The sequence below is a fragment of the Saccostrea cucullata genome, unplaced genomic scaffold, assembly GCF_032062105.1.
Source record: "Saccostrea cucullata isolate Sc308-1 unplaced genomic scaffold, CSIRO_AGI_Scuc_v1 ctg234, whole genome shotgun sequence".
In the NCBI taxonomy this organism is placed as follows: Eukaryota; Metazoa; Mollusca; class Bivalvia; order Ostreida; family Ostreidae; genus Saccostrea; species Saccostrea cuccullata.
Window position 1 is genome coordinate 284,998 of NW_026931351.1, and position 19,518 is coordinate 304,515.

The 19,518-nt window shown below is 31.9% G+C and overlaps 1 protein-coding gene across 1 annotated transcript; it reads right to left on the minus strand.

Annotated features, from left to right (window-relative positions):
- Window positions 1-13,189: 13,189 nt before the first annotated feature.
- On the minus strand, window positions 13,190-14,271 carry LOC134232316 (pancreas transcription factor 1 subunit alpha-like). The gene has a single exon (XM_062714270.1). The coding sequence runs from the start codon at window positions 14,126-14,128 to the stop codon at window positions 13,475-13,477; it is 654 nt and encodes a 217-aa protein (XP_062570254.1). The 5' UTR covers window positions 14,129-14,271; the 3' UTR covers window positions 13,190-13,474.
- Window positions 14,272-19,518: the final 5,247 nt, after the last annotated feature.

Genomic DNA, 19,518 nt, shown 5'->3' on the forward strand with positions numbered 1-19,518 from the left:
TTACTTACTACAGTGTAAATTGCATGTATTATTCAATCTGATTCAAATCAGATCTTTGCTACCTCCGGAATCCTGATGGTCGCAGCGACCAACCGAATTTTGGAGCGTAACAAAGATCTGATTTGAATCAAATTGATGTATTAACATTATTTGCATTTTCATATAACATTTTAGTTTGTTGCCATGTAAAACAAATCCATTTAGAAGTAAGACTTAGCTTCAAAGAAAACAAAAAAAAGGAACTTTAAAGGTAGGCATGTAAATCTATTGTTGTTTTCTAACGTGATAATATTATTCTCAATTTCAGGTTGAAAATGATACATGAAAGATCAAGAATGTGTCATGAAATGTTTTTGAACATCAGATTGAAAATCAATCGACACTCTTATACAACTATAAGTCAGTTGTGCTCATGATTATTAAACTCTGTACTTTAGAACTATATACAATTCATTTTACAAATTGGCTACAAGATTTATATTTGAACCTGTCGTTTTGTGTGACATATCAGCGTTCTATCAGTTTTAATTAGTAAACGCGGCATGGACAGATGTTACAGATACAACTAAAATGATGTCGTAAAATTTCAAGTGGGTTTAGAGGTTCAAAAAATTTGTATAAAATAGCACAGATTGCAGGGATATAGTTTTCTATTCGTAATTTTAGTAGGACTTTAGAAAGGACAGTATATAAAATGAGTAAATTTAGCTCTTGTTTAGACATGAAATAAAAAATAGTGAAGACAATAAATATTTTTAGAACATTTAAGAATTACTTGGTTAAAAAGGGTTTTAAAAAGTAAAATTGATTAAGTTTTACTTATCTTCTAAAGAGATAAAATGATACACAATTTGATATATAAAGGTGGTAGCAGAGATGTAGAGTTTCGAACAATATAAGGGAATTTACAATCTTTAAGAAAATATTATGGAAACTTTTTATTTGATTCATTTAATACGATTGAATAATTAGATTTAATATGAAAAGCAGAAAGGTAGGGTTTCTACAATGCTGTTTTTTTGTTTTTTTTTTTTGTTTTTTTTTTTTGGCCCATGATGAATTTCAAATTAATGCCTTTAGTTATGTCTAGTAATGTTTCCTGTGTCATATTTTATAATTTATTTGCAAAACTAACCTATATTAGTCACGTGACCAAGAGTCTCTAAATGATCCCTCTAAAAGCGTCTAAGAGGGTTATGAAGATTTATTACTTGTAGAAGACTATTCATTGTGAAAAACCAAAGACAGATTAATCATATATCACCACGGAACATAGAACAGGGCTGAAGTAACACAAAAGGTTAACTGATTTAATTTTTTTTTTTGGAAAAAGAACTTCTGTAATTGTAGCCATAAAAATTCAATTGAAATAGTGTACGCTTTCTTATTAGACATCTTTGCTACTTATAATAACATAAAAAGGGTATGAAAAACAATCAATTATAAAAAACAAAAGCTTTCAATATTAAGATATATCATATATTGAGACAAATCATTTAAAATATAACTTTGCTTGCGACCCATACATGTGCTTCCAAGTATAAAGTAGGAAAAAAACCTGTACGAATTATAAGTAAGTATATCGATTTAATAGTATTTCGTTTAGATTGACACACATATAAAGGAAGTGTAAAAATCTCTTATCAATAAATTGTTTTGCAATACTAAAAATATTTTTGGATAAAAAGAACTGATTCTGTAAGTGTATACTGTACACAGGCAGTAAACATTATTTACATGTACTTATTTTATTTATAGATATTGGATGCAAGATCTGAGATGTGTCTTGTATCAAAATTCATTTTATATACATTTTTTTTTAATTCTAAAGATATATCCTTTCATTCTATGTCTGTTCCCATTTTTGGTGTGAAACGTATCTTAATTTTTTTCTGATTTTACTTTGCTCTGACAATACTAACCACTGCTTGTGATAATTGGCAAGTGCCATTAAAAGGTACTAATATCTACAGATATCTCTTGAAGATACATCTCCATATGGACATGGCAGGATTGAAACCTTGCCCACAACAGATCAACACTACCTTAGTTTATATAGAGAGATTCTGCTTGTGTTATTGGAGGCATCCTTTTCGACCATTACTTTATGTGGCTAAATTATATACAAACTTTTAAAAAACATTTAATACAATGTAGCTCCATCAACCTATCTTATACAAAATTATATATTGTCAAAACGTCTTCATTTTACTACGTTATTACCGTGTCCCAGAGATGATCATTCAGAAATCTCCCCTGACATCTGAGGTGCCCCTTTGAACTTGCCCAAATGACCTTGGATCAAGGTGTGAAGTATTATTTCTTATATGTTCCTCCGTAAAAAAAATATGAACAGGACACGTTTGCACAGATAGATGGACAGACAGACAGACGGACAAGGTGATTCCTATACATACCCCCAAACTTTGTTTGCGGCGGGTATAATGATAAGACCACTGGTTATTTGAGCAATAGATTAAGGACAGATCAAGGCACAAACTGAATCATCAACATCTTGTAAAATTCAAATTCACATTAAGTTGAAAGGAGCTGGTTACTGAGGGCATTGGGTTTTTGTAAACAGAAAAAAAAAACGTACATCAAATCTGTGAAACGGCAACATACCCAAATCAAGAAATGCAATAAATAATTAATATTGTTTACTATGAAACAATAAGTCTGAGCTTGGTCTTTATATATTGCAACTACCATCTCTAGTGTCAAAGTTTTTGGTTTTCCTCACAAAAAGACATACAGGCATGTTAGACTCTCATGAATCAATCTCACAATAATATGGCATGCCTTAACAAAGTGTGTACTAAAATTTCAAGAATCTGCAATGAGTATTCGCTGAGAAAACTGTGATGGAAATTTGGTACATACAGACACACAGATAAACAGAAAGTTGAGATTGTATTCATACATAAATAAATGTCACCAAATAACATTCAAAACGTGTGTTAAAAGCATCAATTATCTACTATGAGTAGTTGCCGAAAAACTGCGAAGAAATGTTGTTACAGACAGACACACAAACAGCTAGACAGACACACAAGGGTAAAAAAGTACCCCTCTCTTTCAGAGCTAGGGTGGAATTACTAGTAATCTGTTTGATTAACTGGACAATGTTATAAATGTGTATGAATCACTTTCAATGTTTGAATAAAATTAACTACAACTCAACAGATTGCAAAATTTGCAAAGTCACCAGTATTTAAGTGTGTGTTGCATTGCGAACCACAACCATATTTCAGTATAATGTTTCTGTACATATAAGTAATTAAATACCAAATTATGGCTTTGGTTCAGAATGCAACACGTGGTATACTAGAAGGTTAAACAACATAACCCTCCAACATTTTCCCATATACTTAGTACTCAATGTTAAAGCGGTTGAGGGTACCATACTTTGATCGTTTATTCCAATATTATCCTAACTTTTTCTTACAAAATAAACACACAGCACAAAATTAGACATGTTGAAATAATTAAAGTAAGTTTAATATTGTGGGCATCTAATTTTATTTTTCGTAAAAAAAAAAACATGGGCCAAAAAACAGCCTTATGGAAACCTCTCCTTTCTTTTTAAGCTAAATTGGAGTAACGTGACTTTGAATATGTAGTCGGGTATAAAATATTATAAGATGATATTAATTCTATAGAAATTATATCAGTCGCTACATTGATTATGGGTAAAGAAATATATTTTTTTCCAAATCTAGAACCTGTTGTTTCTTTTTTTACAGACGTACAAATGCATGGAAATTTTCACAAAAATACAAATGAAAAATTCATACATGGAATAATGGTTTTGAAATTCCGTCTTTTGAAAGCAAGCATAATCAGGCGCTGTAATATGCGGGGAACAATCCGACCGGAAGTGATGCGATTGCGTCGGTATTATTTTACTATGGTAACTGAAGCGAAGACGAAGGAATATTAAGAAATAAGAGAAAATCTGGCTTTTTATGCCAGGAATTATCTTATACGACATCTCTTTTCAGAAGTTGTGGGGACGATTATTTAGCCTATTGAATAAAACTGAAGAAAAGCTACAGAAGGGAATAGTATAAAAACCACTACATCTTTTGTCCGCCATTTTATTGCAGCTGTAAAGAAATCGAGAGGAGTTTAAAAGCGTGCGAAGTTCAATAGAAAAACTGGAAAGAGATTTATCATCTCTAACGGATTAAAAACCAGACGGCTAGTTCAATGGGGCGTGGAGTTTTTATAATTATTTATTTACAATTATGAGAAATGAGATTTTTGTTACTTTTGCACGGTGTCTGGCCTAGCTGGTAGCTTAAGGTTCTTTAACGCTTTTGTGATTGATGTCTTGATATAACTTGTGTTTTGTTACCAATCCAAGGATTTTAGCTACCAATCCAAGGAATTTACCCAGGAAGACTTGGGGCGGGGGCAATTAAACAACTGTTGCAAATTAAATTTCAGACTCATTTAAAAAAAAAATATATGATAATAAATACCTTAACTAAACAACATGGGGGGGGGGGGGTAAAAGAAGGGACACTTTCATTAGTCAAATTTCTTCTGTAAGACAACTCTCCCTACCCTTTTTTAACGGAGTGTGTGTTTCACAGGGGAAGTCCAAGGTCACCCTGTCGTTACTTTGTGATACAAAGATATTTAAGGAAGCTCTAAACACTAACAGAAACTACTTTTTGAACTTGGAGAAAAATATATCATATAAAGGTGTGCATATTGAGACTATTTCATTCATTTGTAACATGGGGTACCTGCCTTATTTCCGCGGGGAAAATGTTCAAAGACAATGGGCTATTTGTGAGCAAAAATCACCGCTGTTTAGTTACATTGGAAAAATTAATGAAAATAAGGAATTCAATTACTTATTCTCGGTCTTATATAATGATAAAAATATCTTAATCTATTAAAAATCTTGTAATTAATTGTAAATAACATTTTTTAAAATCTTACATCTAAGGGCAGATTACTCTTACTGTACAAATCTACTCTATAGGTAGAGCTCTTTAGTGTGCAGTGTTTAGAGCTTCCTTAAATTTGTCCAAAATCTTATACAAACACTTGCTGGGGCCTTTAACTCAACATTTAGATATATCGACGACGTATTGTCAAAAAATAATAGTTATTTCCATGCTTATATCGATACGATATATCCCGGTGAGCTTGAAATAAAAGATACCACAGAATCTGCATGACACATCTGTTTCATATTTAGATATTTTACTTGAAAAGACGTTATAGGTTATCTAACAACTAAGTTTTATGATAAACGTGATGACTTTAACTTTTCAATCGTCAGCTTGCCTTACTTATGCAGCAATATACCTTCATCACTATCCTCACACTGTCAAGGGTTTGTGATTTCTCGAACTCCACAGAGAAATCACAAACCCTTGACATTGTGAGGATGCTTTATCACCTGCATAGTTACGGAGTTCATATCCGTTAGTTGATTGGATACGCAAGAGTATGCTCTACGTATGAGCAATTTCTAAAACGAGGTAAATCATTTACAAACAAATTACTGAAACAAGATTTTTAGCAGTCTCGTTTAAGGGTACTTACCACAAACAAAAAATGGATGCGTGGGTTGATATAAATTTTTTGACTGATTTTGATTGGTATTGATGTAAATAATAAATCCCTGAAATATAAAGAAATCGTAGGTTTTCCTTGGTGTTTAGATTTGAGATTTTATTTTGCCTTCTATATAATTCCATACAAAATTTTGCACATTTTTTTAACTTTATGACAAAATCTTATAAAATTCTCCCACTCTACTTGGTAAACATTCTTCAGGTTGTCAATTTAAATTTAAATCTTTAAGAAATAATGCTGATTTCTGAAAAAATTTGTTTGTGTTATTTATCCTTAAAGTCATCATTTCGTAAGTTCCATGGTCGATACAATGACCTTATCAGCAAAAAACAAATTTTCATTGGGTCAAATGCTGACTGAGATCCGGTTTTCGCTCTGCTCATACTCTGTATTGCTTAATGGACTTTTGAGCTTGAATACTGTTCGATATCTCCATATATTTCATCTAAAACCCGATACTCTCTAGATCTGCCCATACCTTTTTCCAATTTGCTTATACCAACATCATCAAGTGTGTAGTCAAATTTATATGAGAGATGAAAAGTTTGTTTACATGGAGATTTGAAACAGTAACAAAATATATTATTTAAGATTTGAACATATTTTATTCTTATTCCTAACTACAAAGGGATTGAGTACAAGATGAAAACTTATTATGTCCTCTCCCTTCATGTAAATTAAACATTTAAATTGTCACTGTTAGATATAAAGTTTTAAAAGTATACATTATTTGCAAAAAGTTACAAATCAAAGCATTTACTGATATTTATCTGAGTACAATAAGTTTTATACATATATCGTGTATATTATTAAGGACAGATGATACAAACTTTTGTCAAAAAATTTAAAAAAAAATAATAACTTGAGTCATGTTTAAATAAGAAAATGTAAATAAGTTTCACCGCATAGTTTTTATTTTTTATTCAAATTTTCACAAAATTGGGATTTGAAGTGAAAAATATTTGTATAGATTTATTAGAATGATTTCAGAAAGGCAGAATTTTTAACATCATAGAAGGTTTACAATTTCTTTATATTCTAGAAATTTATTATTTGAATTATTATCTTGATATTCTTTGCACCTTGTCGTGCATCAAATTAAATGCATGCAACAAAGTTAAAACGAAATCAACTCTTATTTTAATGTATTTTTTTTCAATTACAAATTGGGAAATTTGAACACAGCATTTTGCGATAGCATTTTTTACAATTTGAAGAAAAAGATAATTTTTTTCTCTGCGTTTAATATATTCACCAAAATATTTGTAAGAGAATGTAAATCTCTAATCCAGTTATGTAATTTATACATATGATAAATTATAGCCATCACTGATAATTGCCCCCCTGAGCTTGTTTTGCTACACTTTAAAATAAAAAGTCTATGAAGATTACGGATAAATCTTGTTAAGCAAAAAACTGTAATTTTGCTCTAGCTTATACAGATGTCTGGAATATTTTAAAAACCGCAGTCCTATATTTCTTTTAACTCAAGAGTCAAACAGTTTGCATGTTTAAAGATGAAAAACAAACAATACATGTATTTTTAAACTTGATTTCAACCTTTATTTATTTACTTCAAGTGGTTTTTTGATGCATGCGTATGCGAAAATTAATGTTTGAGGGGACTAAAAAAAAAACATTACAAAAAATACGCGTTTGCAGAAGTGGTGAATTAATTATTAATTATAGACGATATCCTAATAATGACAATAGATTGATTAATAATTAATCGCTTATTAATGAGTAAGACTCCTGTGTCCTTAATGTCACGTGTCAGGGTTTAAATATACCCCATAATCCTTTGTACGATGAAATGACAAGCGCCATTCACAGGAAAGTGCCAATATACCGTTAAGGAAGGGTCCGATATATAAACAACATGCATCGACAAATGCAAACGTGTCTGATTAATGAATAATCCTTAATTAGATACAAAATAGCTCTAAACGAGCAGCGTCCTCCATCATTATTGGAACTGCGCATGCTTGATGACGATTCTGAGAAGGTTTCCTTTAACAGCACGTGACCATCCTGTCTGCTGGCAAGGAAGTGTCAAAGATGAAGAATGTATGCATTACACATAGTCCAAAATACCTCACGGCATTATTTTTTAAAATTTAATTGTGGAACAAGCGTGTGCTTTTAATGGTGGCTAATGCAAGTTTTCCCCCAAAAAATGATAAAAGTTTCATTTCCAATTCATTTTATTCATTGTACGAGTACATAAAATAAAACTTTGGCACAACTAAATTAAATATAAAAAAAAATCGCATGAATTAATTTTTTTATATGCTACATTTAAAATATGTTACATATAGGACAAAAGCAGTGAATTATTTTAATAAAGCCATCTTTGAAATAAGGTTTGCTTGTGCTGATCCGACTCAGGGTAAAATTATTGGGTCGGTAGGTAGGTGGGACAATCTTTTCTCCTGAAAATTTCAACATCTTTGTTTACAGGAGAAGATGACTAAAAAGAAAAAATATCCTGTCCTCGACCTGGAATGTAAATGAGAGTTTTCAGTCAGGCCTTTTTAGTCAGTCAGTCGGAAGAGGGCAACTTAACATTTTCTTTTTAAAGATGGCTTGATTAAAAAGTTCTGTCTTAAAGTATGGACCGAAACATTTTCCTACAGTGTTACATGTATAAGCATACGTACAAGGAACATGCAAGCTGTCCAGTGCAGTAGTGTCCACCTGCAATAAATCAAAGACTCGACGACGTGAGGAATTAAACAATCCGTGGCGAACACTGATTGTTTGTCACATTTGACGTCCACTATTAAATTTAAAGCGTAACAAATCACAGCCGTGTCATCTAGACCGGACCCTATACTCATCCGAACATTAGCAGTCCTAATTTGTTTCGGAAAATTAATGAATGCATATGAATTTATTATCTTTGCAACCACTATTGTATGTAAACTTTATTTCAGGTGAATAAAAGATTTAACGCCATTTTTGTTGAATATATGATAATCGTTGCAGAAAGCATTTATGTTTAAATTTAGCAAAAACAAATTAAAGCTTGTGATACAGTTTGATGCCTTGACGGTTAAAGATAAATTGTAGATTACAGAATTGTCTTTAGTTACAATCCGGATACTTTATATTCTGTCTGAAGAAAGTTGTGATTATAGTTATTGGAACCAGACAACTTAGATTTGGCAGAGGTACACTGTATGCCTTTCTTTGTCACGTTCATTGCTTTGTAGACATTGGAAGTCCATTCTTTCCACAAATTTTACTTGTTATTAAAAAAACTTTAAAGGAAATGCTCCTGCTACAGTGGCAAACTATATGTACAAGGTCAAAGAGAAAAAGATTTTAAATTTTATTCTCTGATTTGGAGACTTCAGAAAAGTTAGTAAGTGGCCATTGAGAGTTATATAAAGCCTAAAGTATGAAAAAAAAAAACAGAACCAAAGAGTTTAGACAGGGTCTAGGTCGGAAAAGATAATATTCTAACATTCAAGATTTTATCAAAAAAAGTTCTTTTTTTTTTGTCATGTATATTAATATAAAACATGTCTCGTATAGAATCAATATGATTTTTAATTATATACATGTATATAGCAAGTTTTTCTGTAATATAAAAGTTGAATAATTAAGTAGTCATATGAAAATCACATGTTTAAATTTAAGCGTATTAACGTAACAACATTGCTACTATCAGCAACAATCCATTTCAATTTCAATTGCTTTGTAAGGATAAATAAAGAAAGGGATCCTTTTTCATTTTTTTGTTTAATCTACCATCGTTTCATCTGATTAACACGTATTTTTATCCTACCTTTTTAGCATAAATCAGACTGGCTTTTGACGAATTTATTTAAATCAGGTATTGTGAAACATGTAATATGAGTTTGTGCAACATGCAGAACTGCAAGAAACAGATTTTGATATTTTCCAAATTGTTACAGAAGCTGATATCAATTAAAAGGGCTTCAACCGGAGGAAAAGGTATTATGTGTACTACACATTGATTCTTTAACATCTTTTCATTTTATTAAAAAATGTGAGATTTTTAAAAAAAGATATCAAGTTTTATGTAAAATTTGTAGTTTATTACTCGGTGAATAAAGGTCGAGGTTCCTTCGTAGACCTTGCTGAGCGCCCAATAAAGAATGGAACCTAGAGATTTGTATTTCTTTTGTTATCTAAATGAAGCACAAACGAGTTTTATTGACAACAAAAAGAAAGCAATATGCCGTGAACTACTTTAACATGACCCCCCGATTTTGATGAAACTTGGCTTTATATTAAACCTTGGCACCAGAGATTTCATATTTCCATATAGTAACCTTTTTTTAGAATCAGCTTTGATCTATATTTGAAATGTAGAACCATAAAGTTTGAATACTGCATTACTGTAACATGCATGTTCTTGTTCATTTTCAAATTTATTTTTTCTTTCTTTATGTTTACAAATACTTAACATTGGTATTTTATGATTATCAAACATTTGAATTTCAGTTCGTACAAGGTACAAGACAGATTTAGAGCTCCAAACCTTTGTTATGTAGACAAAGCCCGTGCCATGCTTTTGTTGACGTACTACAGGTTAAATATACTAGATTTTATGTTTCTTGCAAAGACGATTTTATGATAAAGAATTCAATTCTAAATACGATTAAATAGACAGTTTCTAGTGATTTGTTGAATCTCGTTTTGTTATAAAATATTAATATATTTTCTATATGTAAACGAAAACAAGGCACGAGCATTGTTTACATTATGAAGAATTTTAAGTTCTGTTTCTCCTTTGTAAATCAACAAATGATGTTCAAATTTGTGCTGATCATTTCAATTGCCTTAATTAGGAATTGTAAACATTAAAAGTGGCTTTTAAAAAAATCAGTTGAAGCTGTGTCCATGTCCCTTTAAGGACATATGCAAGGTACCTTACTTACTGATAATTTTTCAAGATATTCTTAATATAAGATTATAGTGCCATCAGATGTTCATTAACAAAAATCAGTGCGCATTACCAGGGGTTTTTGGAAGATATCAAACTATGAAAATTTTTGCATTATTCAAAGAAAATTATACAAAAATTAGGAAACATAAATTTCAGATTTTTTTTTCATCAAAATTTGTTTTAGAAGATGTGTACAAATCCATATATAGACATTAAAAGTATTACACACAGGTCCTTCGTTTGGTGGAACTCTTCAACTCCAGGGAAGAGCCCAATAAACTTCACATTACGTTGCGTATGACCTTAAAGGGAGTAACTGTATGTCGTTAGTTATAAGAATGTTTCTGATCCTGTTGATTCTTTCAATAAAATATGTTCATTTATCAGATATGAGGTCCGTGTTTGCTCTGCTTCTATTCTGTATTGTTTTATGGACTTTTGATCTTGAATATACTGTTCGTTATCTCCATATGTTTCAACAATTAAAAAGAAAATGTGAAAATATAGAAACTAATTTAGTAACTATTTAAGGTTTTATTGCTGTACAACCAATAAGAATAGTACCACTTTTTAAATACTTTATTTACGTTACAAATACAAGGATCTACCATTTGTTAAATAGTAATCTTTTCAACTTATTTTTGCTTTTTTTAAATATTGTAATCAAAATATAGGAATGAAATTGTTGCTTTTCAACAAGCTTTTATGTGACTTGTGTTTACGTTTATCGCGTTGCGTAATTTGAATGCATCTCAATTTGCGGTGTAGATTTTTTAAAAGAAATAATCACTCCTGTTCATTGCCCAGTAAAGGAAGTTATTTGTACGTCTTATGGAAAAGAATGTATTTTTATAAATTTCTATTAAATTTAACATATTTCTGGAAAATGATAAAATCATAAAATGATTTTAAAAAATCTTTTATTTCATGTCAAATATCTCTATTTTTAAAGCTCAGAACCGTGTTCTATAGCTAGAAAAAGAAGCACAAGTGTTGATTTATATAACTAATTTTTCAGTCAAAAATTATCGTGTAAACAGGCTGGTAACAGACCGTCAGCTTTTTATTGGATTATGTACATAAATAATACGGCGTGCAGTCAGTCGCGTGCTGGGCGTGATCGTCCAGGTGGGCGGAGCCTAGCATCTGAGCATGAATGAAATACCACACAGATAAACAAACACATTAATGGCACTCAGGTAAGAGATTGGTCCATTTTTTTAAACACCGATGCGGCTTGTGTCTTCCTCAAGTCAGTACTTGGGTAGTGAGAATTTTCTTTTGGCTTTCATTTTTGAGAAAAACATCAAATTATATTTATCATGTTTATGTTTTTATGGCAACTCAACAGCATGCAGCATTTTATATACGAGGCCTCAGAGTTCTTCTACGGAATGGGAAAAATAAAGACAGGTCATTCAGGTTACAATAGTGCGTATATAATTTATCATACGTACAATATCATATATACGCTTGTACAGCTGCTAACACTCACACAGTACAAATAGCATTATGTAACACCAACGAGGCCCCTTTTCCATCCCGATCGATCCTTACAAATCTGCCTTGTTCTATGATTTAATTCTATACCATACGCTTCTTCTATTGGGGTTTTCTTTTTAAAATAAATACCGGCCCAATAACTGTTCAAACTAAAATATTGTTATTTTCTAAATTACCAAACCTCCAAAAGGACATAGTGACACAAGAAATAATGTACATACCAGTAATATATACTTGGCATTATTAAGGTAGAAAGATATAATGTCAAAGATGCCTCCAAGAATACAAGTACTCCTTTCTTGGCAGAGGATCCAACCTCTGAAAATTTCGGGGGTGTTATGTATTCCCTGTACATGGATTTGTACATGTATTGTTTGAAGAATTTCTTTTCTCCATCGATCTATGTTAAAAGATGTCTCTATTTTATTTCATCAATGGTTCATTTGAATTTTTGATACAATTTCATTTTGTCAAGACTTTCATTAAAACAGAACTTTATCATACGATATGTGCAGATTAAATCACAAACGAAGCATGTTTTTTGTGTCTTTTTTTTATTTCAACCTTCGTAAAAAATTGCCATTTCATATGAATACAAAGTATATAACAAAAGAAAGACGGCATGTGATAATAAACAGCAAGGATTTTAATCATGCAACCATAAAAATCAGGGATCTCTAGATACCGTATTGCTTCAATCGATTTAAAATTAATATTGCTTTCATTTAAAAAAAAGATTACTTCCGGGTTATAAATGTATAAAGGTAAAATGAGTGCAAACACTTTCTTCTCGCAAGAATGCATTTTTCAAAATTGTTAATCAATGTTTAAATGAATTTGTATAACCTTGAGTCTGAATCTATACCCATCTCCAAAGTTTAACGATTACATTCGATTTTGTGCGAACAAATGCACAGTATTATGGCAAAATAACAAGAATTTCTAACGCGTAAAATTAAATACCTAAAAGCTGTATTTAGACCAAATACAAGTAAAAACGGTGTATTAATGTATAAATTATGACAAAAAAATCTGAACACAAAAGAAAATACATTAAGAATACATAAAATATTTCGAAATAATTAAAAATATATAAATGTAATATACAATGTACATATAGTATATAAAATATTTGAACACATGTTATCTTATTATGAACACAGTTTGGATTTCTCTCGTCCATGAAAACATATTTCTATAATGTTTAACATTTCATAATTACATGAGATCTTAACATAAATTTCAACTCTTATGCATAAAACAATACTTAATGGACATTGGTTTTCATTGCTGGCACATGGAACCATCTAATTCTTGCTTTATGTCTTGTTGGAAGACAGCACACCATTGTGCTTAATCCTTTACAGATTTTCACATTGTCAAAGTTTGGAAAGTTATGGTGTGTTTCGTTTCTGTATCTTACCATTGCATGGTCGAAAGAACATGGAATCAAACACTAAGCGAATCATCACTATATCTGCCTAATTGTTCTTGCTGACTGAACATGTCGTATGTTTCTTTGTGTGGTTTGAGTTTTACATTTTTGGGATCTTCTCCTTCCGAGATTTCTTTCATGAATGAAATATACGTCATGGCCAGCTTCAGCGTTTCTATTCTGGAAAGTCTTTTTTCGTAATTAAATGCCGGAAGTCGTTTTCTTAAATCATCGAAGGCGGTGTTCAGGTGGAACATCCGTTTCCTCTCTCTAACGTTCGCTGCTTTCCGTTGAGATTTGGACTGTACTCGTTTTCTTTTCGGTTTCCCGTCTTTACCAACGGTCTGTTGATTGGAAGATGCGAGATGAAGTCCGTGTGTACTAAGTTGCCCTATTCCACTACACTGGTTAAAATCACTAATCGTGAAGTCAGTGGATAAATCACAAGTCCATGCCGTTCCAGTTTGCAAGTAACTGTTTTGTGAAAGAGGAGATACTCCCATAAATGCAGGATGCTGTCCATTATCTGGTGAAAGAATAGGAGTCTGCTGCCACTCGGAATACGTCGGATACGTTCCATCTTGGAAGTGAATGGACGGTACAGACATCGGATACAGAGCCTCTTCGTATCCGTTGGGATGTGCTATATCAGCATCTGCAAACTCCATTATTCCTTTAAAGTTATTTTTATTGTTGTAACTAGGCTTAGAAGGTGCGGTATCTATGAATCCCCCAAACCTCACAGTGCAATATAGGATGGGGGAATGCTACCTGGACTAAGATGGTGGTCAAATTTATATCCTTATCGCTGGGTTACCTGAACAGCGACACCATATTCCCTTTTTGAACTAGGTAACAGACAAGGCCATTTTTATTGGCTTAAAATGGTAGAGAACGGATTCGAGACAGCCGCGCGTGCAAGGGGTTGAGCATAACGTTCGACACGCACAAGGGGGCGTGGCTAATGCGCATGATGCAAAAGAAAAACTACAGTTGACAGACAGCTTGATTTTTTTTATTATAACTAAAAAGTCAACACCCCCCACCAAGTCGAAGAAACGAGAATCGATACATCCGGAAGACGAGACGGTTTAAGTCTAACCTTTTAATCTCTACCTAATATTCTATTACTCCGCTGCGGTGCAAAGAACACAATGGCGAGTTGTGTGTCTTTTTAGCGAAGTACGCGAGAAAAAGATCCGCAGTTGTCGCAACGTAATTAGACGAAGAAAGGGGGCCCGCAGTGTGTCTTTGGTGTGTCAAATATTGGTGGCTTTTTATTTGCACTTTAATGAAGCAGAACTAAGCTAATTGACTACTAAGAGTCGGTTTGTTATTCCTAATGGTCCTCCATTGAATAGTATAAAACAGTGGAGTTCTACACGAGAGAATTAATGCAGTCTGGCATTCCAATTCATATAGTTTTAACCAAGAAGATAAATATTAATTTGAATTTTTCCATTTTCCAGTCTTGTTTTGTTTAAATAGATAAGTTTTTCGATCCTCTCTCTCTTTAATTTTTTTTTTACACTAAAATTGTTCAAATAATTTTGCACATAGCTCATAGAAAAGAAAGAAATCTTACAACATAAGTGTCTGTCGTAATAGTTTTCCACACTTCATGTTTGTTAAGATATCATAAAAAAAATTAGGATAGACAATTAAAAATTTCTATTAATAGATGATTTTTATATCCTTCATATTTTAAACTTTCTTCGGGGCTTAACCTAATTATATGGGAAAAATTCATGAATTGGTCCAAAATATCTTAACAATAAGTTTTTTTTAATAAGAATAATCTTTGTGTACATAAATAGTGTAAGAAAAAAAATTATAATAAGATAATCGCTATGTATGTTAATAGTAACTTCATATAACAATGAATTATTGCGTTAACATTTTTTTTGCATACATTGCGCTTTATAATGCCAAACTGATGCATGCACATGTATGCGTTAATATTAAAATCCACAGGTTCAAAGAACGGTTGAAAACCCTGGCCTTTATGATTATGAAATGCATGCAAGAATATTGTGAAAATGGATGCCTTCATTTCCCGATATACATACTGTTACAAGACAGTTTCTCTCTCTCTCTCTCTCTCTCTCTCTCTCTCTCTCTCTCTCTCTCTCTCTCTCTCTCTCTCTCTCTCTTATTTACACGTACACCTGGGACAAGGTACTTTAAGTAGCAATTCTTATCTTAGTTTAATTTTTATATTTCTTTTTATGTAAAATTAAGTCCGAATCTCTTCGCATTTGTAGGTATTTTCTGTAGATAATTGAATTTGTGCGTCAAGAGCGTGTCGAATTAGGAAACATATTGAACTGTTATTGCAAAAAATAGAGAGGAAAAATCCTTGTAACTTACGAAAAATGAAACTTTATTCACAGGGGAAATTGTGAAATTTTTGACAAGTACAGAAAATCACAGAGTACAATAAGAAAGTTGAACTAGCGTTCGAAGTGATTGAAATTGCTGACGTTCAATCTTTGAACCCAAGGGATTAAAACGTAATCCCCTTGTACGTTCATCTGCGTTACACTCGCTTAGTTTGGCACTCAATAGGGCATTAGAGGGGGTTAATTTTCCCTAGTCCCGTGGCGTGGTCTCCCCAAATAGCATGATTTCATCCAGAAAAGAAATGCAAATACTCGGAAAGGATTTTCTCGTGCAAAGTCTTTAAACTATCATTAGCCTTAAAAATTCTGATATACTTATGAATTTTTATTTGAGAAAAAATCTGAAGTATAGTAGAATAATAAATTTATTGCAAACTGTAAATTTTAGTGTCATTTCTAATACTCCTTTCATCTATTGTAATCTGAAAATGATTATAAAAAAATATCGTCAGGGTATATATTTTTAACATACAAGTAAATGTATTTAATACTCCTACATACGTTATACATGTATGTTATCATTCAAAACAAAACTTTCATATAGCAGTTGTAAATTATAAAGCCCAACAAATCAGTTGTAAATTATAAAGCCCAACAAATGTATAAGTTAAAGAGAATTTGAGAAAATCTCTCTCTCTCTCTCTCTCTCTGTCGTAATTTATGAAGGAAAAAGACTGATATCGTGAAAACGTGACCAAAAGAGAATATTGAACGTAATATGCAGGCAAGAGAGAAGACAAAACATTTTTTAAAAAGTTTTTTTCTTCGGGATAATCCCGCCAATGGTGGATTCAAAAAACATAAATCAATTTTAACAATTTTCTGTTTCAGGGGAAAAAAATTAATTATTTCGCCTGCAGTTTTTGGCAGAAACATGAGCGGGCCACCGTCTCTCTTGACCGGAAAAAGACAGGTGCGAGCTCAGGTAGAGAAGAAAAACCAAAAGTCAGTTAACTTCTTTAATACCCAGACAATAATTTCAAGAAATGTTCAAACAAAATCCTCCCCAAACGAAGTGAAAATTGTGTGATTTATGGCTTTTTACAACTAGCGTAGTATATCCCCAATTAAAAAGATATTAATGCGAGGCGCAATGTTGTATTGGGGAAAGCTGATGTGACGTAACTCGGAGATCGATTTTTTATTTATTAACTCCCGTTAGGGCGACGGCATTGCCACTAGCATGCGTTTCTTTCATGTTTCTCTTTATCCAGAAAATTAAACTTTTTCCTATGTCTATAGGCCTATTCTGGAAATAGTTTAATCAATTTTAAAATTATTTATTCCTTCCAGAGTTTTCTTCGATAAAAAGCAAACATCTTAATCAAGGAGATATAGCACACAGACGCCGTTGTGCCTTAAGGTATATTAAAGGAAGAAATCGAAGTTGCACTTTTTTCCCTTCCATATGTAATTTCATTTTCAAAGAAAAAATAGCTGGTGATGCTGACTGTGAGCTAAAAATTTTCCGAAACTCCTAAATGTACAATGAATTTAGACGACACTGATGTTAATGTACATTTAGCAGGTGTCAAAAGTCGCGCTAAATGTGTGGAAACCATTAATGAAGATCACCATGTATGCTAATTGTTATTTCCCTTCCCGTCATAACGAAACATAAATTAGAGAATTTTATCAACTGTCAAATTTCTAGTGGTGACCTGCACCGCGGTGTCAGATTGTAACGGGGGGACTGAAACACAAGAGGGTTGAATGAAATAATGTACAGTTAAAAATATCATCAGCGGTGTGAGATTGTAACCGGGGGGACTGAAACACAAGAGGGTTGAATGAAATAATATAATCATCCATGCAACTTTGGTTTCAAAGATGACTTTTACATTTTTTTCTTCTAGGTATATTAAAAATGAATGTTTGAATATCTATTTAAAAACTGCACAGAATATTAAGTTAATGTTAAGTAATTCATGAACCTATTTAGCTGCAGAGCTGTAGCTCTCCGAAAAATATATATTGACAGACCGGAGAGCTACAGTGCCACCCATTGAAAAAACTGTATATTTATTGCGCACAAAAAAGTGCGCTGTTTCTAGATTTATTTCGCCATGTTTTTAATACTGCCATCTCAAAATATTACTAACATGTCTTCCTAACATATTCTTTCACTATTTCCACAACAAAATATACCTTATAATTGCTGTTAATAGCCCTCCTGGCCCTGAAATTGAGATCATCGAAAATTTCGCTTATTTATAATGCCATTTTGGTTTGCAAGATAATTCGGTCCAACGCGCTTCGTACGGATGTAAACTAAGAAAGTACTTGATAGAGGAGTAAGGAATCTTTTAAAATCTAGCTTTTTTGCAATTGATGTAAGAATTTAGAAGAATTAATCCAAAACCGTGAGCACATTTTTGTGCGCAATAAATATACAGTTTTTTCAATGGGTGGCACTGTAGCTCTCCGGTCTGTCAATATAATATATTTTTCGGAGAGCTACATATCTGCAGCTAGAACCTAATGTAAACGATTTACGAAAAGAATACTCTTTGAATGCGAAATATATCGTGGAAAATTTTTTAAAATACACCGAATAGTGAACGTAAGTGAAAAATAATTCACCTAATTGTTTTTTTCACGTCATTTATAAATGTACTTTTGATACATTTATTTTAAAAAGTAGATTGATCATCATTAATCTCAGTGTTAATAGATCACGTTCAGTTCTGTACAGTATTAAGACAGCAATGTTATCAATATTTTTTTCTTCAAATTAATTCATTAATCATAATTCAAACTTTTATTATTTATTTTTCTTTTTAATTCATATTATTCCACTCACAAAACAGCGAATTTGACTATGATAATAAAGATCGGGATCGAGATTCATGATATTTAAAATGATGTTAGGGTAAACAACAACAAAGGACTCTTCTCCGTCAAATCTGAAGAATTTGTGTTATTTTGCTTTATTATTTGGTTTGTATTTAATCATACTACGATGAATGTAATCCAGTTCAGTGACTTTATGACATATATTGGCTTAAAGTATTGAAATAATTAAAATATGTCTAAACTAATAATTAGTCATGCTTCATGGTCACAAAGTTAAAATGAATCAAACGGGGTAATTTTCTTTATACTTTTAGCTAGATCTATAACCAATATAACCAGAAAATGTTAAACAAAATGTAAACTATAATAAGAGATTCATACTACATGTATAATATCTGTGTATATCTTAAATGTATGTGGTATGCTTATCACAACGTACTGTGAACCACTGTCAGGCATTTGTATCCAGCATAGTTATCAGGTCCAGTGCAATCTCTTGATTAAGCTTTATAACTTGAAACAGCTATGTAGCTTTGTTGAGCTTTCAGTAATAGTTCGCTAGAATCACTAATACACGTGTTATTGTATAGTTACATGCATATATAATGGAACACCGACTAAAACAAGTACTTTTCATTGTACTTTAAAGAAACCCAAGGACCTACCTGTAAATTAAATGTAGTAAACAGAAAATACTTTATTTTAAATACATGTACAGTCTACTGTTGAACATATAAGTATGCGTATCATATGTAGCCCTGACTAGTTATAAAAAGTAAGCAATGTGTGTAACTGTGAACAAGTTGAAATGCTCTATTTGCTTTGACTTTTATAAATGTTTTTTTTTGTTTTAAGGTTCA